This window comes from Armigeres subalbatus, chromosome 3, assembly GCF_024139115.2.
Source record: "Armigeres subalbatus isolate Guangzhou_Male chromosome 3, GZ_Asu_2, whole genome shotgun sequence".
NCBI lineage: Eukaryota > Metazoa > Arthropoda > Insecta > Diptera > Culicidae > Armigeres > Armigeres subalbatus.
Window position 1 is genome coordinate 198,314,971 of NC_085141.1, and position 24,661 is coordinate 198,339,631.

The window sequence follows — 24,661 nt, forward strand, 5'->3', positions numbered from 1 at the left end:
CGGGTTTCGAAGGGACTCGAGAATGCCCCTGAAACTCGAACTACGCACATCACCCGATCCATCGTCGCTTTGATCAACCGTGTCAGTTTATCCGGAAATCCGTTTTCGTGCATTAGCTGCCATAGCTGGTCCCGATCGATTGTATCATATGCGGCTTTGAAGTCGATGAATAGATGATGTGTGGGCACGTTGTATTCGCGACATTTCTGCAGTACTTGGCGAATGGCGAACACCTGGTCCGTGGTGGAGCGTTCGCCCATAAAACCCGCCTGGTACTGCCCCACGAACTCCCTTGCAATTGGTGCTAGTCGACGGCATAAAATTTGGGAGAGTACCTTGTAGGCGGCGTTCAGCAATGTGATTGCGCGGTAGTTGCTACAATCCAGCTTATCGCCCTTTTTGTAGATGGGACACACGACACCTTCCATCCACTCCTGCGGCAAAACTTCCTCCTCCCAAATCTTGGTAATGACCCAGTGCAGCGATCTAGCCAGTGCCTCGCCACTCTATAAATACTCGAATCGGAAATAACCTCACGATTTTAACAACATACTTGGAACTTCTTTGGTGCATATTTCCCAAATTTAATGTATTGCTACCAGATTTGGCTGATAATAATAATAGGTACAAATGATTTTTATTTTAAACTTTTCTACAATAGACAATGCAAAAATAGTGACTTTAGTGACCATTTTCCGAAAAATAGTGACTTTAGTGACTTTTGGATACAAATAGTGACATTTTAGTGAATAGGCTCAAAATAGTGACCAAGTCACTAAAAAGTGACTCGCTACCAGGCCTGTAAAGACATTGGAATTGAATCATTGCCAACAGCATCACAAGAAGATTTAACAAACTCACTAAGTATTTCGTCATTTGTAATACACCTAAATGAGAAATTCGGGTGTCTTTCAACGTCGTCATTTTGATTGAATGAAAGTGGAGTGTAATGAGCAACAAAGAATGAGTTTAGAGTTTTCAGCGTTTTCAGATTTTCGCCAAATTGACCAACCCGCAGATCCATCGAGTCAACACGCTCATCGTTTTCAAGATAACAGCTTCTCGGTCCATAACGCTCGGATGGAAATTTACTCGGCAGGTTTCACAAAACCATAGTAAAGCAACATTAGCTGCCCATGCTTTGAAATTTGTAACATTCAACCCAACGCACCCAGGATGAAAAACCTTTCCGCACGACCCACTGCACAAAACACTTCTATCAGACCGCGCAAAATTCCTAACGCACGCCTTACATGCCTCCATGCTTACCAATTTTCTTCTACCCCACAGATAAATTAGCCCAAAAAGTATTTCCCTACGACAACAAAATTAAAGTGATGTCGTGAGGGCAGTTTAGAACAGCAAACACCTCGTGCCCAAGCTCATACAACGTGTTCCTAAAAATCCTCCTTTATCGTTTCGCTTTGCCTTCACTTAAGCCGTTGTTGAACCAGAGCATGCATTGAATACTTCGGCATTTGATACCACCGATCGTACCAAGACACACTACTCTATCCAACTTTCAGCACCACCGCGAGTGAAGCGTGTTTTTTTTTTCTTCCTAAACAATGGAGGGGGAATCTGCTCAACAGACATCCTGGGTTGACCAGGAAGTGCTGGGTTAGGGGCCACCTCCAATGAGGGAGGCAGGACTGCATCCCCGACCAGCTAAACCGTTTCCATTGCCGCCAAGCCCATCGTCCCTTCGGTACAACCAGAAAGTAATGCTTCAAAGGGGGCCAGTGCATAACGCACCCTCGAGGTTAGCTGCGTGTCCTTGCAGCATCGAACATCGTGACTCGCTTTTTTAGAAGAACACCATGGTATCGTGCCAGCGCATTGCCGGCTTTCCAGGTGGCCTTACCACGCCCTATGTCCTCGGAAGGTGGGCAGGGTCGACTTCGCGCCTGCTTCCCTCTGCACGACTGGTATCAAGAATGATGATGCCGCGTGCACCCCAAATTGACCTTTCTGCGATAGGGCCTATTCGCCAGCACACAGAGGGACTTGCCGACACGGTGCCTACGCCTGCCCCAGCCTTGACGTGGACCCCTTTCCGTCCTCGGGCTCGGAACCCGCCCGGTTGACCGACGTCGCGAAAGCGACGATACCATGTTGTTTTTCACGCGGCCACTTGTTCGATAAAAAGATCGAGTTCGACCACAGGGCACCGGTATGACCCATGAAGCCGACTCCGAACCCTTGGACCACCTCTTATTTGCGCCTGAACTAGCCATCCCTCGAGTCCACGCGCCACCTTCTGTGTAGCTCCGAGACGATTTGGACGATAGCCGATAAAACGGCGTTCCAGCCAACTTCATCTTTACACATCCTCCGAACTAGGTTGTCCGGGGTAGTGTCCAGACCACATGTGGCAAGCATGTGGTCACGCATTGTGCGAAAACGCGGGCACACGAACAACACGTGTTCCGCCGTTTCCTCTAAACCAACGCACACCGGACACTCAGGCGAGGCCGAGTGTCCGAACCGGTGTAGGTACTGTCTGAAGCAACCATGGCCTGTAAAGACCTGGGTCAGGTGAAAGGGATTTCCCCATGGCGCCTCTTGACCCACGTACCTATCTCCGGTATCAACCTATGTGTCCATCTGCCCTTAGTGGAACTGTCCCACGCACGCTGCCATTCGACCATTGAGGCCAACCAGACAGTCCTACGGATGCCTCTCGTGCCGCGCATTTCGAAGCACTCTATGTCTTCACCGATAACGATGTCAATAGGCATCATACCGGTGATGACGCAAAGTGGATCGTGCGACATGGTACGGTACGCGCTCGCAACTCTTAGGCACATGAGCCTATACGTACTTTCTAACTTCGTTCTGTAGCAGTTAATACGCAGGGCCGTGCCCAGTATGGACAGAGCAACGCTAGCCAGAAGCTTGCGCCTGCTGGCATAAACCGCAGAGCTATTGGACATCATCCGGGACAATGCCACTATAGCTGTGGAGGCACGCTTGCAGGCGTAATTGACGTGGCTACCAAAGGTGAGCTTATCGTCGATTATTACCCCCAAGAGTTTGATTGGGCGTTCAGAGGTGATCGTGCAGTTGCCTGCCCTTATCACCGCTTGCTGCTCCGACTTTCGGTTGTTAACAACAACCGCGAGTGAAGCGTGTGGATGCGCACTGAATGGACCTTCACCAAAGCGGTTTTCAAAACAGAGTCATGCGCGTCGACTGAAATGTTTCGGCTTTTGAGACTGCCGAACGCACCAGGACGTGCTGCTCTAATCGAAAACAACAGCACCGCTTCGGGCGGGTGAATGCACAGAGCAAAACAAAACGGGGGTACTAATCCAGAGGTACTAATCGACTGAGTGGCTGGATCACGTTTGTGAGTGCGGAGATATAACGCCTGCACGATATCACTACTGTTGTTTTCGGTACTTACTTTGTATCTGGATAGATCCCGCTGAGATGAAGACAATTTTGGAATCACAATTGCACTCCAGTTTGTATACAAACAGCTTAGCCTTCAGTTGTGTTCCGTTTAAGGCAGTGTTTCAGGGTTTACCCGGCACAGTCTAACCGAATGAACGGGGAATACTTGGGAAAAAATAACCGAGAAGAGGATCACCAAAAAAACGTTGCGAATAGCTAGTAGGCGTTACGAAAAACGAACTTCTCACTGAAACATAAAAAAACCAAAGAATTTAAAAAGGTTGTCTCGTTAGTTTTTATCCTGGAGCTGCTCAATGGATGTTCTGTGGAATTTTTCCAAGGCTCCGCTCCAGATTGTATGCTGGAGCTCCAAGACTATTTTTGAAAAACATCTAAAAATCGAAACAGATTTTACGACCGTAATTGTGGTGAATGATTTGTTTTTCGGCTTTATCGGTCATTTCTACTCAAAGTATGAGGAAGTAAATAATTGAAAGATAATTGAAAATCATCAGATTGAAAGCCGTTCGCTAGGGCGCGAACAAGTATGAAGCGATAGAGGGTGAAAGGGAGAAAGGAAGACCATCTATTGAACAGCACACAATTAGCCTGTGCACGCGGGGATGTCGACCATCTGGGTCGACATGAGATGACATTTCTATCATTTACCTGGGTCTTTGTTTGTTAACATTGGCATTATTCTTATATGATGTTGAAATAAGATTCTAACAGGTGTTCGGATTCAATAAGAATGCATATTGCAATCATTGGAAGAGCGCGAAAATAAATTCTGTTGGAATTGTTGAACATTGTAAAGTCGTTTTACTGCATTTAAGTAACAATGTAGAGACATGGAATGCAAAAACGTTGCAAATAGTAGTTTTGGAAACTGGTAGTTAGTCTTCGATAATTATTTTTGAGTCAATACTTTTATATTAAAAAGGGTAAACATATTTATTGCTCGGAGTTATTAAATTCATGCAATGGTTAATGTCTGTGTCATTTATGAGGTCGATTATAACTTGGGGTCAACTTCTTTAACTCTGCTTACAGTGCAAACTAGGTTTAAGCTTATGGGTAAGCACTGCATAAGAGTTATGCGGATATGAAGAAATTGGCTGTTAATCATACACACTTAATTTTTTATACCGGGATCTCAGCGAGATGTTGAACTTCTACCGAGATTCGTACAGCCGTGCTTTAGCAAACATGTTTTTGCCGAGATTGATGTCAAAATTGCAAAATCAGCAAATATTTTGCTGAAAATCAGCTAACAAACGTCATTTTTGCTGAAATATCAGTTTTTTATTTTGCTGACGCACGGCTGTGCGGATTTTTGCCGAGCTGCAGAAATAAAAACTAAGTGTGTATGTTGTCATTCCAAAAAGGAATTTTGTATCAATGACAAGATTGCAAATTGAACGTAGAACGGTAGAACTACTTATCGTTCGATAGTGGATGTGAAATTCAATTATTTTGTGCATGTTCATTTGCTGGTGGATAGAGCCAAAATGAAGCCAATTTACTGTAAAAGTGAAATTTGAACACTATACCTGTCGAAATTGAATTTTCAATAGTTAAATGCATTGAAAGAATTCTTTACAATAGTTGAATAAAATCTTAGAGAGTTAACTGATCGATTCATACCAAAAGGCTGAGTGATTGACTCTTACTTCCTGACTTATTTTGGTGACGGTCCCAATTTTGAAACTTAAAAGACCCCCCCCCTTCTTACCGAAAGACGTAAATCTACGTCAAATATCATATGAAAAGCTTCTGATTTGGTCCATAAAGTTATCCAAAATTATAACATTTTAGCCGTTAATAAAACCGTACCATTGCTTACCTAGATTAATCTGAATTATCTAGAAACTTCACTTCTTCAAATCAATGTCCTATCCTACGTAACAATGAATACAAATAATGACAGTTTCAACGTATACGATATAAAAGTTTAATCATTAACGTTGTAAATAATTATGTAAAAGCTGCGGCTCCATTCCGTTTTCTTGAATAAGTAACATTTTTATTTTTACGTAAATGTTAATAAAAACGACACATATACATGCTAAATCAAAGTGTATTCAAATTCAGATATGATTAATAGATTTATAATATGTTTATGTATAATGGATGCTATCTTTTGAACAACTCACTGAGAATTAGGCTCGGAATTAGGTTGAGTGCAGTTCTTTGCAAAAAGCATCCCATGTTATTACATCCTGATTACGAGCTTTATTTCTTAGTAAAAAGGATCTTGAACATCATATGTGCTATTCCCAGTAAAATTCGAATGTGTGAACTTTGACATCAAGCTATGCTATAATATAGCTCGTAGTCTTATACGAGTTAGTATTACTCCCTATAGAGTTGGGCCATCTTCGGAGTCTTGTTCTTGACTCCACTTGAAGAAATTCGTATTTGTAAGGATTAAAAAGTGGTATCATTTAAAAGCCCAAAATTGAAAGAAATTTAGATCAATATTAATTTGCAAATTCAGTTATACAGACAAGTTCAATCAAAACATTGTAGATAAGTTATTGTTTTAAAACTATGAGCGAACTATGAGTTCGACTTTGGTCATCCGTTACGAGGATGCGCAAGATCAGAATTCATGTGAAAACTTACATAGACCTTCATGATTATTAGATTTTTCAAACGTAATGGATGCAGTTTTTGAACACTTCAATGAGAATAAGTTTGCCCGCTTCGATATAGGATATGTGTTCCATTATTAATAACATGCTCGTATATCAATAACATTCGCAAAACAGGCAATTTAGGCTCGATTTTTGCGTGTTTTGTTGTTATCCGGCTCACTGCTGAAAAAAAATCACAAGAATGAGAAATGAAACAATTTGCTCACCAATTGGGTCCTAAAATGAAGAAACGATATTCGATTTTATTTCAGGGAACGATGAAGTTAATCATCCTGAATGCGTCAGTTTTTCTTTTGACCCAAAATTGAAAGGAACATTGTTTAATTTGAAATTTGAAAATAGATGAAAAATGCTTCCTCGACATTTTCGGTCTTGTTTGACGTAAGGATTCAAACGCACTAGCAAAACACCGCAGGGCACTTGACTCAACCTTTGACAGTTAATATATGGGCCTGACGTTTTGGGCTGATGGTTGATTCGTTCTGCAATGTTGCACAGGCCAATATTTGCCTCAAAATGTATTAAACATAAAAATATTATTTTTACTGATTTAGAATTTTACCAGATTTTTTATAACATCGGTTCAAGTATTCTTGACCGATGCACTACCGTTTGCAACCATAAACGAGGTAGGGCTTTAGGACCCAATTCAAGGAGCAGTTTCCCTAATAAGTATGTCCATTGCAAGAAACAGAAGCAGTCTTATACATCTAGAAACATTCAAAATATTAATAAAATATCAAAGACCTATTAAATGTATAGTTAAATTACACTGAATGTTCAACAAGTCCAATAGAATTTAGTTTCGCGCTTATCCAATGATTCCAATATGCATTTTTATTGAAGCCGAATGCGTGTTAGAATCTTATTTCAACATCATATAAGAAAAATGCCAATGTTTACAAACAAAGACCCAGGTAAATTATAGAAATGTCATCTCATGTCGACCCAGGTGGTCGACATCCCCGCGTGCACAGGCTAATCGAAGCGTGAATCTTCTTGCAAAAGATATTTTAGTTACTAGATAAAGATTGTCGCTGTCGTCGCTGTCCGGAACATCTTTTGCTGGCGAGGATAGGGGAGCTAAATGTCAAAGAAGGAAAATCCATACGATTTGACAGGTATGTACCACACATGTTTCGGACAGCAGAACAAAGGGAACCGAAGCGACAATCTTTATCTAGTAACTAAAATATCTTTTCTTCTTGCCTAACGTCCTGGTTGTGGACGGCTTGGTTAGTGGTATGGAAACCACCGTGCCAAGACTCCCTCATACTTTGAGTAGAAATGACCGATAAAGCCGAAAAACAAATCATTCACCACAATTACGGTCGTAAAATCTGTTTCAATTATGAAAATAAAATTTGGCTAATAACAAAAAAAATGAGGTTCTATCCAATAAGATCGAAATCGGGTGATTGGAAGAACACGTCACGATATGGACACACCTCCATGAGTGGTAGTGCTAATTCCGCATAAACCTGCCGATCGATAGAACTAGATGTAAAACAGAACAGCACATGGGGAGATCGTTGCCTGGATCTTTCTGCCTGTCTCTTTTGTCGCTTGTTTCGCAAGCGCATTCCAAAAAAAATTGATTCCCTGCAGATTACTAAATGACTTGATTAAAAATATGTACATACATGCAATTTTGCTACAGAAAAAGTAAGACAAATTGCGATTTCCCTATTCTAGCTTAACACTTGGAAATTCTCCTATTCTAGTTGCACTTGGAAATCGCTTTAACAGTCCAGTGGGGTGAATCAAAGTGTTTTTCACATTCCATTGAAGAATAACAAACTCGATATCAAAGGGTGACTTGAAACAGTATTTCGAAGCGTCGAATACGTTGAATTTGAAGTGTAGAAATATTGATATATATAACAGAAACACATTTCAATTCAAAAAAACATGAGCACTTTAGATCAAAGGGTGAGGACATTTTGATCGATAGTGTCGATTATTTTCAGTGCGGGAACGCGTCTGACCAACACAGTTACCTGACGGCGACTGACAAACTCTTACTTAACTTTTCAAAAGGAACTAAGTAACATTTTTTTCATGACTTAATTTGAATACTGCAATCAATAGCTTTCATGTTGTTCTGTTGATGGCGCTATTCAAATTAATTCATGAAAAATGTTACTTAGGTCCTTTTGAAAAGTTGAGCGAGAACTGACCGTCTTCTCGGAGGCATACCTCCAAAGAACTTCGATACATGGCAAACGGGACAAAGCATCAACATGGACTCACGATATGGATAATGTGACCAGACGTTTCGCGGGGCGCTGCATTTTTCAGCTTCGTTTTACAAATTCATTACAATTCAATTTAAAAAAAAATCTTCTAAAAATTTTGTCTCTGGGGGGGTTTTATGTCCAAAACCACCTCCGTGGCTACGCCACTGGCTGTCATAGCTGGTCCCGATCGATTGTATCATATGCGGCTTTGAAGTCGATAAATAGATGATGTGCGGGCACGTTGTATTAACAGCATTTCTGCAATACCTGGCGTACGGCGAACACCTGATCTGTGATAGAGCGTTCACCCAAAAATCCCGCCTGGTACTGCCCCACGAACTCTCTTGCAATTGGTGTTAGTCGGCGGCATAAAATTTGGGAGAGTATCTTGTAGGGGGCGTTCAACAATGTGATTGTGCGGTAGTTGCTACAATCCTTATCACCCCACGACACCTTCCATCCACTCCTGCGGCAGAACCTCATCCTCCCAAATCTTGGTAATTACCCAGTGAATCGCTCTAGTCAGTGCCTCACCACCGTGTTTAAACAGCTCTCCAGGTAGTTGGTCAACTCCAGGGGCTTTGTTGTTTTTCATCCGGCCGATCTCCTCCTAGATTTCCTAGAGATTCGGAGCCGGAAATCGTATGTCCTGCGCGCGTGCTCCTAGGTTCATTACCATACCGGCAATGTTGTCTGCCACATCTCCATTCAGGTGCTCTTCGTAGTGCTGCCACCAACTTTGGATCACCTCACGCTCGTTTGTAAGAAGGTTCCCTTACGTGAATGGTTTAACTTCTCATAGAACTTTCCTGCGTGATTAGCGCGGTACAGTTGCTCCGTCTTTTTACGGTGTCGAACTTCCTGCTGGTGTTTTTTCCTACGAAAAATCTAGTTTTGTCTGTTCCGCGCCCGTTTGTATCGTGCCTCGTTCGCCCTCGTGCGGTGTTGCAGCAATCTCGCCCATGCTGTATTCTTCTCCTCAACTAACTGCTCACATTCGCCGTCTTACCAGTCGTTTATCTGATCCGGAGGCACCGTGCCAAGTGCAGCGGTTGCGGTGCTACCAATGGCGGATCGAATATCCCTTCAGCTGCTCTCATCTTCCGTTGGGAGTGCCACTTCCAGCTGCTGCGCGTATCCTTGGGCTAGTCTACCATCTTGTAGCCGTCCAATGTTAAGCCGCGGCGTTCGACTTTGACGCGTGTTGTACACCGTAGAGTTTTGAGCGAAGGCATACTGCAACGAGATAGTGGTCGGATTCAATATTCGCACTGCGGTAAGTTTGTACGTTCGTGATGTCGGGGAAGCATTCAGTACACTGTTTGTCTAACGACAAATATTTGTCATAGCCCTCCTTAGCCGTGCGGTAAGACGCGCGGCTACAAAGCAAGACCTTGCTGAGGGTGGCTGGGTTCGATTCCCGGTATATATAAATCTAAATACAACATTAACATATTAACATTAAGGCAAATGCATAATCAGTACAATACAAAATCAATCACGACAACAATTAAGCTACATTGAGAATACGAAAAAAAACCTATTTAATCAACAAACACTCATCCACTTATAATTCAAGCGAATATTGAAGTACAATGCAACAAAATTACTCTAGCTTCCACGTATCGTTATTTGTACGAACAAACTCCCTAAATCTAATATTTCTCGGCAGGATCCAGTACACGCGATTTATATTGGGTATCAAGATCAACTTTGAATGAAATATAGTCTAATTTTCTGCTTTTTCATCTAGACACTAATTTTGTGACATCAATGCGTTCAGGATGTTAAAGTCCAACAGCACGTGAAACCATTCGTTGTATATCACTTTCTGAAACGCTAACATCTATATTTGAAAGCAGCAGCGAGAATTCGTTTCCTTTTATTGTACACTGTTTTGCCCGTTGCCTGTCATCATCCGTCGATAGCATTTCGCATTGATTGTGATCGCTGGAAGGCGCGCATGATGAGAACAAACAACGACGACTCTACTGGATTCTACACCTATCTCATCCAAGGATGTTATCGATCATTTAGTAATCTGGCTTCGATCATTTAGTAGTTTTTCAATAACTCCTTCCAGAGGCTAAATTTTAAAATGTGTTGTATGATGGACTTCTAGTGCAAAGTTTTATCTACAACTCTGCCTAACAGTTCGTTGTTTAAATTTAACTAATAACGGAGCTATAGCGCTAGTAGCAGTAACTAGCACCGTAACTCCTTTAGCAGTGGAATTCGAACATCGACATGTTAAGGAGAGTTGTAGAGAACCTTCGCACTAAAAGTCCACCATACAATACATTTTGAGATTTAGCCTCTAGAATGAGTTATTGACAAACGCAGATTACTAAATGATCGATAACATCCTTGGATGAGATAGGAGTAGAATCCAGTAGAGTCGTCGTTGTTGGTATCGTTGTTGGCTTTGCAGTGATAGCAGCGATCGTATTCATAATTCCAGCTACAGAAGAGCACTTCAACTCTTCTACTTCAGCTTCGATCGAATTGGAATGGGATACTTCTAACATCTTATTTTTCCTAGCATGTTGGTATGCTTCAAAACAGCCATCACACATCCATTGGACGTTTTGCGAGAGCATGGTGACTACATTCAGATGAATATCTCTCATTCCTACACAATTTCCATGGAATGAAGCGGCATAATCACCTTTGCAGACGATGTAGAAGCTGTCTTCTTTTTCGATGATATCTCTACACGTTGGACATGTCTTCATTGTAGATGACGGAAGAAATAACGGTTACCGAATCCACAAGAATATTCCGAATTATACAACACTTTTGTACACAAACGGGCCGGCTATCACGTTCAATTGAATAGTGAAACCTTGAACTTATCGCTTTCAACTAATTTGTTAATTAATTCTACACACAAACCGGTATTTCATTAACGGAAAACAGAAAAGCGACGCGTATCGTTCGGGTGCGTTCTTCGCTCGGCGGTATATAATGTGCCAGTATACGATGAGCAAATATTTGAATATAACCTATGTGTCAAATATTATGTTTAAAAATTTTGTTTGATTATTTGTCAAATGTTGTTCAAAACACAGTACATTGTTTGTCGTCAAACTAGCATTATTTAGACACTGTTGTTTTGCTGTACTATGCCAAATTTTCAAACCAATTTTAAACTATTCTGAATATGGAATTTATTTATTTATTTATATATTTATTTATTTATTTATTTGGGTTCATGACTGGGTCGAGAAACAGATAGGTGCTATGCCGAATTGTTGCAAGAGCTACGCAGAAAAGATATTTTAGTTACTAGATAAAGATTGTCGCTGTCGTCGCTGTCCGGAACATCTTTTGCTGGCGAGGATAGGGGAGCTAAATGTCAAAGAAGAAAAATCCATACGATTTGACAGGTATGTACCACACATGTTTCGGACAGCAGAACAAAGGGAACCGAAGCGACAATCTTTATCTAGTAACTAAAATATCTTTTCTACGCAGCAATCACCCTAAATTGTAAAAGAACTTCGTCAGAGTGTCCGAAGCTGATTTTGACTACCTTTTACGCAGAGGCGTCGCGTCCGCATGTGCAACCTGTGCACTGCACATGTTGCAATTTTATCCCCTACATTTAAACTCTAAATAGATTTCTTGTCTTTTCTAATCCAAGCATTAATTTGAATTATGTGCATTTGAAAGATGTTTCATGCAAATTCGACTATTACATACATAAACGGAAAATATGCATGTTTTTTTATAGGCGGCATATGATGTGAGGCAACCAAATGCTGCGATGGGGACGCGTTATATTTTTCTCTACGATACCGAACCGACCCACCGACACCACATGTTGTATCAACACGGAACCTTCAGCCGAGAACGTTTTGTCATGCATCATACACGCATTATTTTGTATGTGTGGATCATCTGCTCTAACCGCAATCGGCGATGTATAGGTAGTCAAAGCGTTCCTCGCAGGCAATGCACGGTTTGGTGCGCATGCGCGATTCGGTGAAGAGAGTAAACAAAACGGGGTTTTTAATACAACGTGACAATCACACGCGGCTTTATATAATACGCATCGATTTTACTGATTTCAGATCTTAAAATTCTTTAATTCAATCTTTTTGCGAATCGACGTGTGTAAAAATTTCTATTTTCGAAGTCTCACTGTTACATACGTCGCTTTAACATATGGGAACTAAGAGCGACCTATGTAACAAAAAAAGCAAAACAAAACAAAACTGCAGTTGCGTCAATCGTGCACTATGGAAAACCGACCAATGTACACCGACGTACGTGTAGCATACCGGTGTATGTAGAAATTTTATCGTTTTTCACAGTCAATTTGAATGACTGAGCTTTGCTGTGAAGCACGCTTATTACGTGTCATGTAATGATACATGCCAGCGGAAAAAAGTATTGAAAAAAGATTTAGTTTCAAAACAGTTTTAGAAAAAGTTTTGCCAACTTTCTGCAAAGGATTTCTCGAATCCTCATAACTGTTACATACGTCGTTATGAAAAATTATGCTTGATTTTGATGTTAAATGGGATGGTCCGTTTACACATCCACTAATTCTGACGACAATGTACTGTCCGATAATACTAACGCAACATTATAAGCGCAATAAAGCCTGTTTACAAATACGCCTGTTATATTAGACAAAGAAGTATCCTACACGGAAGAAATAAACTACCCAATAGTGAGTTTAATTCACCCAACCTCGAACATCCGTACGGGAAGCCAAAATTGAGTAAGTAGGGTCGAAGTAGTTTGCCTTTACTCCCATGTTAAAAAAGTACCCAACGGAAAATTTATTGACCCAAATTTAAGTTTAATTCACTCAATTTCAACCTTAGGTAATAAAACTCAAAATTGGCTTCCCGTATTGAACTGGCGTCGTTGGATTGTTTGGCTCTTTTGTTTTTGACAACAAAAGAAAGAGTGGATGAAAGCGAAGAGAAAAAATAACTCAAAAGTAAGTTTAAAAGTACTCAATTTTGGGTACTTTTTTTCTTCTGTGTACAATATTAACATATTGTAAACAGACATTTCATCTTCTGATGAAAATCTATATTGTCGCAGAATTAGCGAATATAAAACGAATCAATATTTTTTAAGAAATTTTTTTTAGGTTTTTTTTTTCGAGGTATCCAATATATTTAGTTAGGGAGGGGGTAAGTCAAATGTCAATGGTCGATATGGTCCAAACAAATTTATGAAATTTCTTATGAGCAAGTTTCCATGCTGATGGACGGAAAACTTCTCGACATGTGTCCAGTCCAGAATATTGATCAAAGATATAAATTGTAAATAGTACAATTATTAATTGAGAAGAGTAAAGGGCTATGTACTTCATTGTTCTCTTTATTGTACAGACTTTATTTTTCTGATATGACATGCTAATTACAAATTATGATTAGAGCCTTTGTATGATTGATGTATTCCAATTTCCTTTTCTGTATTTAAAACTTCGTCTCATTTTACGAATAACTCAAATTAGAATTGAAAGTTCCAGCTCAATAATTTCCGAATAGATATATTGCTTATTTGTCACATTGGAAACGATTCTGATGATAGTAATTTTTAATTTTTCTAAAATCACTTTGAAGCTTAGTTAAGTTTGAGTTAATTCAGAAAATAAGAAGTAGCTAAGAACCAGTTAGATGCAACAAAATAAGCAAACATATTGAGATACGCGCTGGAAAATCATTTGTTTATCATTTCAGGTCCCTTTTATGTGTTTTTCTCAAAATATTAAAATAGTGCACAGGTTGAAGAATTGATCACGCAACGCCTCTGTTTAAGTTTGGTCGGTACTCGTATCCAGAAGCAGGACACGAGTAAGAGAGAATCAGACGACAATCTCCAGAATTGTTCTAGAGGTTTGCCCGCCATATATGAGCCTAGGCCCTTGAGAAACTTCTATCATCTATCATTGGAGAATTAATGGGATTAATCCCTCTGTTAAAAATTAGTGCTCTAGAATTTTACTGTTTTGTTTTTACACATTTATAAAACTCGCCACCGTATCAAGGAGGATCATCGTATCGAGAGGACTTTTTTTTTATCATGAGCAGTTCGTTCTAATTTTATTTTCTGTTTTATTGCCCCATGTTTGCTGCACACATAATATTCGAAATTTTACGATTGCCAAGAATCCAACAGCTGGGATCTCGGCAATAATTTCGACGAATCTAGGTAAAATTTGTACCGAAATATCGGTAAACTTTACCGGGTCATCAGTAATTGTTACCGAGATCTCGGTAAAAAGTCAACTTTGCCGAATTTCGGTAAAATTATGACGAAATTTCCGTAAAAGAATTACATACCGAATTTCGGTGGTCCATGTTCCTCTATGGTCTATGTGTTTCTCTATTTTCCGCGAACATTTGGGTCCCCAGGTCCGATTACACTACATGACTGGAATAATCTGTTTTTAATTCAAATTTCCAAGGAACCGTCTACGAAATATCAGTGGAACCGGATCTCTCAACGATTTGAAGAATCGTGGAACTCCCCCAAGTGCACTAAGGATCCGCACATATTTATCGCCTAGAATCTATAAATTTTTATTTTAAAATTTATATGTACGCACTTTTGAAACAAATAGGACAATGTTATTTTTGTATGTATTTTTGTATTTGTATTATAGATTTTTTTTGATAGATTCGTTCGAGTTTAAAATTATTTGCAACTCAACAACGGTAAAGAGTTGCAAACATCATCAAATATTTGTAGATTTGTCAGTACACGATTTGTCATTTCTGTAAATATTTGTTTTGCGCAGTGTGGCAAATATTTGATAAACCAATTTGACAAGTCAGTACACACAAAGCAAATATATTTGTTGAAATTTGGCAACTATTTATCAATAAAGCAAACAGTGTACTGAATGCTGGAGAAGAATTTACCGTCGATTAGAATGTGAACGATTTGGTTTTCCGTTACTTGATTAGGTGATTTCTACATGGCCTTGTGAATATGGACTGACTGGTGACTTATTTGTCTATTCTAGTGTAATAAATGCAAACAATACGAATTTCGGTAAGCTTTTTCACACCACTAGTTTCTTTTTATTGTTGCAGAGTAATTTACTCAATATGTGTTGCTCATCCAGAACCACTGGCGGACAAATTATATTCGGAAACGAAAGCATTTCTGGAAGAACACGTACGTACTCTATTGAAAGAAAAGGTGACGCCTCCTTCCTCGAGTCCAAATAAATCCGAACAATCAATGTTCGCTTTACTTCAACGTTATTATGCTGCTTGGGCACAATACAATAAAGGTGTTGAATTTCTGAACCATCTTTATCTGTAAGTGTCAATGTATAAATTTATATTTAAATATATAATTGATTATAAACTTTTGATTTGCTTAGGTACTTGAATCAACAGCACATAAAAAAGCAAAAGTTATCAGAAGTTGAAGTAGTTTATGGTTGCATTAATCACGATTCCCAGGAACAGCTCGAAATCGGCGAGCTTGGTTTAGATATCTGGCGGCAGCAAATGATCATAAATGTAGGGGATGCATTGGTTACGCAGCTGTTGGAGGGCATCCGTAATGATCGCTTAAACACCAACCAGCGATCCGACTTGGAACACATCATTAAAGGAACTATCCAGAGCTTCGTTTGCGTCCAAGAGTACAAGAAGAAAGGTTCATTGCAGTTATATCAGCAGACTTTTGAAGTCCCATTACTACAAGATAGCGGAGAGTTCTACAAAGTAGAAGCAAATAGATTGTTGCAGGTGAGTTATAGCCTATTCATATTAAAAACTTTAATGATTAATGAAGACTGTGTTGTTGTCAAAGTTCAGAAATCTTATTTTCAATAAATATGATATTAAGTTATGAAGGCCGTAATCTGAAATGGCTATTAGGCTAATAATGGACTTCATTAAAAATGTATATGCTTTATGGAATTTTTGTACTACTAATGTTTGTTTTAACTTTCAGATTTGCACTGTTAGTACCTATATGGAAGAAGTAATAAAAAAGTTAGATGAAGAAAATAGGCGAGCTTTGAAATATCTCCATAACAGGTATTTACTTGTTATGATTGTAATGTATAATGTTTGATTATTGTCCATTTGTAGTTCTATCCCGAAGCTGCGAAAAGAATGTGAACAAAGAATGATAACGGATCACCTAGAATTCTTGTATTCTGAATGTAGTGAAATGGTATCATCCGAGAAAAAGAAGGACCTTAAGAATCTCTACACGATACTAAAGCCAATACCAGATGCACTGAAAGTATTGGTCCAAACTTTTATGGAACACATTAGGAACGAGGGAAGTCAAATGATAGCTACCTTGAAGGGGGAAACGGTAGGTTTTTTTCCCGTTTCTGAGCTTTTCAATTAATTTAAAAAATTGTTTTGCAGATACACGTTCAGTTCGTAGAAGGAATGCTTCAGGTCCACGAGAAGTATGAGGCGCTCATTGCCGATACTTTTAATTCGGATCCTGTATTCCTGAGTGCCCTAGACAAAGCGTGTTCAAATGTCATTAACTCGAAACTTTGCGAAAAACAACCTAGCAAGAGTGCTGAACTGGTAGCAAAATACTGTGATAGCTTGTTAAAGAAGTCTAAGACGACGGAAATTGAAATCGAATCGAAATTGACCAAAAGCATCACTATCTTCAAGTACATCGAAGATAAGGATGTGTATCAGAAGTTTTACAGCAGAATGTTAGCAAAACGGTAAGATTTATTCTGCCCTTCTACGCATAAATGTTCCATGTACATAGGAAATCCCAGCAAACATGGGACAAGTATACGTATGACGGCAGTATTTCATGGATATATTTCAGTCTCATTTGGGATACACTGTAAAAGTTTACAGACAAAAAACTTTAGAGTATTTATTTTGACTAGGGTATAATGTCCAATAGTGCACCCCTAACCAATAGTAGACAATGTTAACAACAATGTTAATTTGTTGATTTCAACTAATAACGTCGTGTACTTGAGTGTTTTATGTATGTATCGTGGAGGTGAGATGCAAAACTTAATATTAGACATCACGCGAATTTAATATGTTGCAAATTTCCACTCCGAAATTCCGCTACTGGGGGTCCACTTTGGTCATTTTACCCTATAAAGTATTCAATTACGTCTTAAAAGTACGCTCTTTCGTGGGAGTATAGGGTTACCCACAAAAAAAGGTTAAAATATTATGCAGAATTATAACAATCTTTTATTCACAATTTTATAACTTTTATGTATAATAACTTTGAAAATGTGTAAAACTCAGAGGCGCCTCGTCCATACGTTCTACCTGTTCATGGAACAGGTATGATGGTTTCACGTAATACTTCCAATGATGGTTTAATATCTAACCAAATAAAATATTGCGTAGACAGATCAACTCAACGCCACATGCTTGGCGTACAGTAACCGTCGCATTGCACCTAAATAGGGTTAATCACTACTTGGGCCTATGGAACATGTGTCCGGCTCACTGCACAGAAAACTAATGATTTATACTGTTTGGAAGTCGTAGGTTTATGGTTGATAATTTTTAAAAAGTCTCCCATTTATTTTTCACAATACCGTGACATGCCCTATTACCGTGGGGTTAAGGACGGGCCCACAATAAATTCGCTATATAAAATTCAATTTGTAACAATCACCCTTGAAAACTTTGACGCTTTAATCAATATTAAATACATTTGAAGGGAAAAATATGTTTTGTACTTCAACTCATAAAAAATGAAGAAAATAGTGTTCGACATTTGACTTATGAATATGCCTAATACCGCGTACATTTCAAAGAAGATTCCAAATACCGCGCATAAAATTGCCTAATACCGTGCCCTATCAAACAAGCTCAAATGATGAACTTAAGACCACATTTACAATAAAATATGTAAGTAATCGAATCATATACAAATTTCAATTAAATTATTAGGTCTTACCTGGGTGCTGCGGATAGAGCCGCTTTTCTGCACTCAAGCGAGCAGAGGGATATGTTGAAATCACTCCCATAAACAAAATTATTTTGCAGTTACTTGGCTGTTAAACATTTCCCGCTCTTCGAATTTCTCTTTCCACGCTGCATGAGGGCGCACAAATGCGCTAGACTCTACATGACTTGACGATTGTTTACATACATTCATGCTCCAATCATCTGCTGAATCTCGTGAAATTTCGTAACGAATGCTTTTTAGTTGCATTCCCACTAATTTTCCACTCGAAATATAATGTGAGAATATTTGTTACAAAGAATATAAAACTCAAACAAAGTTTATTTTTATATTTTTCTCAATATTAGATCAGAAACGAACTTAACCACAATATTCAATGTTTGGCTCCGGCACAATAGAAAATTTTGGCTTCAGTTTGACAACCAAATCGATTCTATCCGCACCACCCAGGGTCTTACTAAAAAACTTCATAAAAAAATTACTATTTTACACAGATACCTACTGGAAAAATAATCATTTCCTTGGGAAGTTAGCAACTTCTCAATATTGATGGTTTAAAAGCGTTTATTAATTTTTCAAATAATTTACTTCACATTAATTTAGATTTTAGATAGGTGATATCCAATCGAGTGTCTAAGTAGATTTGAAGACAATGGGAGGATTAGTATTCAGATGAAAAATACTCTACCTACATTTCTAATGGAAACTGTACAGGAAAAATATTTACGTCTATAGTCTGTGGTAAATATCGCATAAATGATATCGTATTCGCATGTGCTGAATGACACAATAAAGACGATTTGTATGTTCATTAGATGTATATCATCCTCAAGTCTTCCAACAGAAGTTTCTCTTTGGGGAAATACTGGAATAATACATATCGCAATGTGTAATTCATCTGAATTATGCTCCGCTAGTAATCCTACGCATAAAATGTCGTGGATATCTAACATGAATGTTTCAATACCTATATTATACTGTCTACTGGTCTATGTATCCAATGTGAGGGTTTTGTTTTATTTTTATGAGTATCAACTTCACGGTATAGCCTAGTCACGGTATTAGGCACTACTGGCGAAGAAGATGGCCTAATACCGCGACAATGGTTTTGATCAATAAAAATGCAAAAACAAGAATATTAAATACCATTTCAGTATCCAGTTCATATATTATAGCTGTAAAAATGGGCTCAATGAGATATTGGAAGTAAATGTCATTAAAAAATTAGGTTACAAGACTTAGAAATATAACCATATTTTAAGCGTTTTGCTAAGCGGATGAAAATTTTGACTGGTCGAGCCATACATTTTCCCATTTATTTTTTAGCGCCTAATTTACGTCACAAATACCCACAATAATAATTTGCTAACATTTTCTGATCCTATTTGTGCATTTCACCAAATAATGTGATGTGTATGACAGACAGTACCTCTATATTCATCAATTTGGATAAAATCCACGGTATTAGGCAATGCGCGGAGTTAGGGCAGGTCACGGTACTCAATATTTTTCAATCACTTGTTTTACTCCTAATTGATCCAATTGTAGAAAATAAAAATGTAGATTTCAAAATTTCGCTCTCCGATGACACACCACTGAGCCGGAGTGATTCTTTCCACTTTTACAAAACGGTATCATCGAATAAACACCACCTACCGTCACAGTGCTCGATACAACCATTGCTTGAAGCTGTTAATCACCACACCATAATTCTAAACACACGCACTTCAATTATTCTTATTTGTTCGTTTCACTAGAACTTATTTCAACATATTAGAATACATTTTAAAATGTATTTTCAAACCGAACAAAAATTCACCTCGGTCCAAGAACTTCTAGCCGCACCTTGCTGCCAAAAGGCCAGGATTATGAAAATGATCCTTCATCGTTAATAGGAAAATTGTCTAATACGTTGACGCTATCATGTTATTTATAATTCTCTCGATTTCAAAAGGCGAAAAAAATATTGTTTTTAAGTATTTGGAAGTAATTTGGATGAGTAAATATATCTTCTCAACCAAATAAAAATGATTATGAATAATACCATCTGGCATCTTGTTGTCGTGGAAAGTGCATTGTTTTTAGTTTACGTCGCATTTTCTACCGTCCCAAGAGAGAATAAGAGTAAAATGTTGAGAGATGAGTGAAATTTTGCTTAGGCCGGGAACTGGTTTTTTGTATGCCGGAATGGGAATCGTTAATTTAAATCAAATAAAAGCTTTTTGAACGATATTTAGCACGAATAGTTATTTTTTAAGTAGAAGTGAACCCCATTGCAGTATTATACAGCCCACAAAATTCAGGAAAAGTTACTTCTGTCATAAATATTAATTAAATCATGCATTCGTACGCATGTTAGGCCGGGAATGGGGTAAAAACTCTATGTGTGCGTCTACACCACTTCACACAGAAAGCTTTTGCCAGTCGTATGATTCATGATAAAGAACCAACAGCAGCGCTGCCAGAAGTCAAATTTAAAGTCTTGCGCCATGACAATAGTATTGAAATAATTTCCTTCTTGGTATGCTCACTCGTTCACCGCGCGCGGAGAACCAGCGTGAGCGTTACCAGGGGTGACATTGCGCATCTCGAATCGAATCACTCGATTCGTACGTTTTTGCATTCGTTTCGAAAAAATTGCGGCATTATGTATTTCGTTCGACTTCATTCAGTCGCAGTACAAAATTTCGAATGGTGCTGTACTAGCTCAATCGAGTATGTTCTATCAAACGAAATGTAAACAGAGAGAATAAGAGATAGCTGTCTCCGTGTTTATCATGCCGCGCGCTGGAGAGACTACCTTCGGCGCATTGCGAATGTGAGTAAACAAAGAGAATAAGAGTAATTTCATCTGCGTGTAGCATGTTGCCTGTTGGAAAGGCATCCTTCATGGCATGAATTGGCAGTTAATTTATAAACAAGCAAATCGTGCTCAATGACTATAAAAGCAATATTATTTATTGAGTAGTTGAAACCGATTAAAACATTATGCCGATAAGACATGTTTTATAAATTGAGATATAGTTACGACACAAATTATAAGTTTTATTATTCGGCAACTCGGCCGTACGAAAACCATTTTGTTTTGTTAAATGTCTTGGCTGTGCATGGCTTTGCTAAAGCATTTGTTTAGTTTGATTTCTCTAATTGTAATTAACTGTCGGTCTTCCACCGACATTATTCGTCTGAGTACCGCGGTCGACCGCATGCGTAGAGCAATCAAACTCATCAAATGCTTTAGCATTTATTATATTTATTCGAGTTTATGCCACAGATCCAATTTTGAGCTAAATAATTTAAAGTTAAGAAGCATTCGATCATAAATTACTTTGATGTTTCCATGAGTTTTAGTTAGATGCACTTGGGTCACCTCTTGCGCGTTTTTTATTTCACACAACTATTTTACGTAGATTTTGGAATATATACGTCTTACGCAGATTTTCCCCATAGATTTTCACTGCAAAAAAAAACTATTTAAGTTGAAGTCGTTTTTACGAGGATTTCGGCATATTGTCTGGAAACTATAAAAGTAGGTATACTAATGACATTCTTTCCTTCAAGATACAATAATGAAACATTTATACTCTTCCCGTAGAGAAATAATAACAAATATAATGAAAAACTTTCAGCAAGAAACTACTCTCGAACAACATTCGAAGGCTATAAAGGTGACGAGTGACTTTCATTCGACTTGAGTCGTTTTTCAGTGTGCTATCGAGTCTCCATAATGCCAAAACATCTCGTTATTCTTGTACCTCCTCGAGCATACTCGAACGATGAGTCGTTTTCGAGATCGAATCGAAAGCCGTAATGCCAAACATGTTCGACTCGATAGAATTACGTTCGAATCGAGATGCACAATGCCACCCCAGCTTTCTTACCTCACATCATCCTCTTTCGAATGCGAAACAGGCACGTTTGGATCCAAGTTCTGCTATGTTGCGCAGGAGTCCAACCCGTTCGACGCGCTGCGAGAACAATCAACGACGCGACGTACCTTCGGTTAGACTCGGTCGGAGTGTCGGGGTGTATTGTCTATCCGGAATAAATTTATACCGCTTTTTATACCGAAGTTGGATTTTTCTCCAGATACAGGCAACTTTCCCAACTTCGGAAGTAGTGCGCTGGATTCGCCTAAAGATGCGCTTAACAACGCATCAATTAGTTTGACAAATAAAACTTCGGAAGAAAGTTCGGTTCGGAAGTCCCGACTTCCGAATTCTAACTTGGTGCTACGCCGACAATACTTTGCCGAAAGGCTCACCACGCACGCTTTCGTTCATACTGCGATGATTGGAAACGGTTTGTTTTTCTTTTTTCTCCTGATGATTATGCATCATAAACAACTCAGCATCAAGAACAATATTAAATTAATAGGGGGAATGACGGCTTTGGCAGGTTTTGTTCTATTATTGGCAGGGGTTTTTTTTATGACTGACCAGGCTCATATTTGCCCTAAACATTCTTTGCATTTCAAAAATTATTGTGGCCAAATTTCATGAAATTCGGCCGACAAAAACCCCCCTGCCAATAATAGAACAAAACCTGCCAAAGCCGTCTTTCCCCCTATTTGAGTTTTCGAAAGAGACATCAAAATTTGATTATTATAAAATATTATAAAATTGAATTATTTCATGTTTTTCCCCAAATAATCAAAATCAATCAACTTAGAGAAAAAGGCATGGTTTTCACAAAATTTGAAAAACTAAATAGGGGAAAAGACGGCTTTGGCAGGTTTTGTTCTATTATTGGCAGGGGCTTTTTTTAACTTACCTTTATTTCAAGGCTCAAGCGCCAGCAGGCATTACGGAGCCGTTATTTTATTGATTTTACAATCATGATTGTCGTCTTAATGTATAATATTAGTCTTGGAGAGCCGAAAGACTCGCGGCTTGGTCGAGGTTAAGGAGTACAAGAATAATAAATGGATGGGATGGGGCCTAGGTATTGATGTTGTGGCACGTTCATTGCTGATTGACGAGGTGTAGACAGGGATAAACTGTAATGATACAAACAAACGATTTTTCGAGCGAAGCGGGTGGGAACAAGGTGGACATGGCCTTATAAGAGACAGGGGGTTCAGACAAAGATATTGATTCGTTTTAAGAAATTATACACAAGGACCATGTAGTCTAGATCAAGCTTACCCAACACATCTCTGAGGTCTTCCTTTTCTGGTTTCCCTCGGGCCCGGAGGAATGCACATAAATCGGACCTGGCAACATCGTATTTAGGACAGCTCCAGACAACGTGGTTGATGTCTTGGTAACCTGCACCGCAGTCGCATTGCTGTCGGCGAGCCCTATTCGATAGGAGTGTGCATTTAAAGAGTATTGATTGGACATTATGCGACACATTACCTTGATAAAGTCACGACTCCCTTGAACCAAGGTTTCTTCGATACATGTGGGAGAATAGAATGTAACCATCTACCCAAATCTCCTTCATCCCATTTGCGTTGTCAACTGACCAAAGCGTGATGACGAGCAATTGTGAAAAATTCGTTAAAGGGTATTTTGCGCTCATAAATATCGCCTTCCATAGCGCCCACCTTGCCAAGTGAGTTCGCTTTTTCGTTACCCGGAATCGAGCAATGTGAAGGGACCCATGCTAAGGTGATAGTGTAAAAGCGATTCGAGAGAGCACTCAATATGGTTCGTATTTCACTCAGGAAATACGGTGAGTGCAGCACCGGCCTCATTGAACGAATAGCCTCTAAATAACTGAGACTACCCGTAAAAATGAAATATTTATCAGAGGGAAGAGAGGCGATTCGCTCTAATGCATAGTGTATAGCCGCTAATTCTGTGATACATACGGAACAAGGGTGTTGAAGTTTATGAGCGGCGCTATGAAGATTGTTAAAGACACCGAAACCAGTGGATTCATTTGTTTTTGACCCGTCGGTGAAAAACCTTTATTACAACTAACAAGACCCTACTTGCTTGCAAAAATTGGTGGTATGCACTCCGATCGGTGTGGATCTGGTATTCCATGGATCCCTTGTTTCATGGTCAGATCAAAAACTACAGTAGAACTGAAGGAGTCCAGGAAGCAACCTCGATTGAGAACATTCAGGGAAGGACCAATATCCAGGCTCATGTAGCAGTAGTACACTGTCATAAATTTTGATTGGAAGTTTCGTTCGATTAGCTTCTCAAAATTCTCAATAGGGGAAAGTGGGGTAAGATGGCCATATGGGGCAAGACAGCCAACGTTAATTATGCCTTAAGTGAGCATTATATTCACATTATTATTACAAGGGATGGTTCACATTCAGGTAAAAGGGTTATATAACTGAAAAATGCACTTTGACAACTTCACTTGTTCTTGTAATATTGATTTGAAGATGGTTTAGTTGAAATTCGAATTTTCTTATAATTTTCTAGTTACATAATTTAATAATTGAAGCCTAAATTATTCATTTTTCAGGACAAATTGATA

The 24,661-nt window shown here is 38.9% G+C and overlaps 1 protein-coding gene across 4 annotated transcripts in view; it reads left to right on the plus strand.

Annotated features, from left to right (window-relative positions):
• Window positions 1-24,661, plus strand: part of LOC134225253 (cullin-2) — a 53,248-nt gene that overhangs the window by 7,105 nt on the left and 21,482 nt on the right. For all 4 annotated transcript variants that reach the window (XM_062705164.1, XM_062705165.1, XM_062705168.1 and 1 more), the window contains exons 3-7: window positions 15,367-15,597; window positions 15,663-16,035; window positions 16,244-16,329; window positions 16,384-16,615; window positions 16,672-16,991. In XM_062705164.1, the coding sequence (XP_062561148.1) occupies window positions 15,367-15,597; window positions 15,663-16,035; window positions 16,244-16,329; window positions 16,384-16,615; window positions 16,672-16,991 (1,242 nt within the window). The remainder of the gene's footprint in view (window positions 1-15,366; window positions 15,598-15,662; window positions 16,036-16,243; window positions 16,330-16,383; window positions 16,616-16,671; window positions 16,992-24,661) is intronic.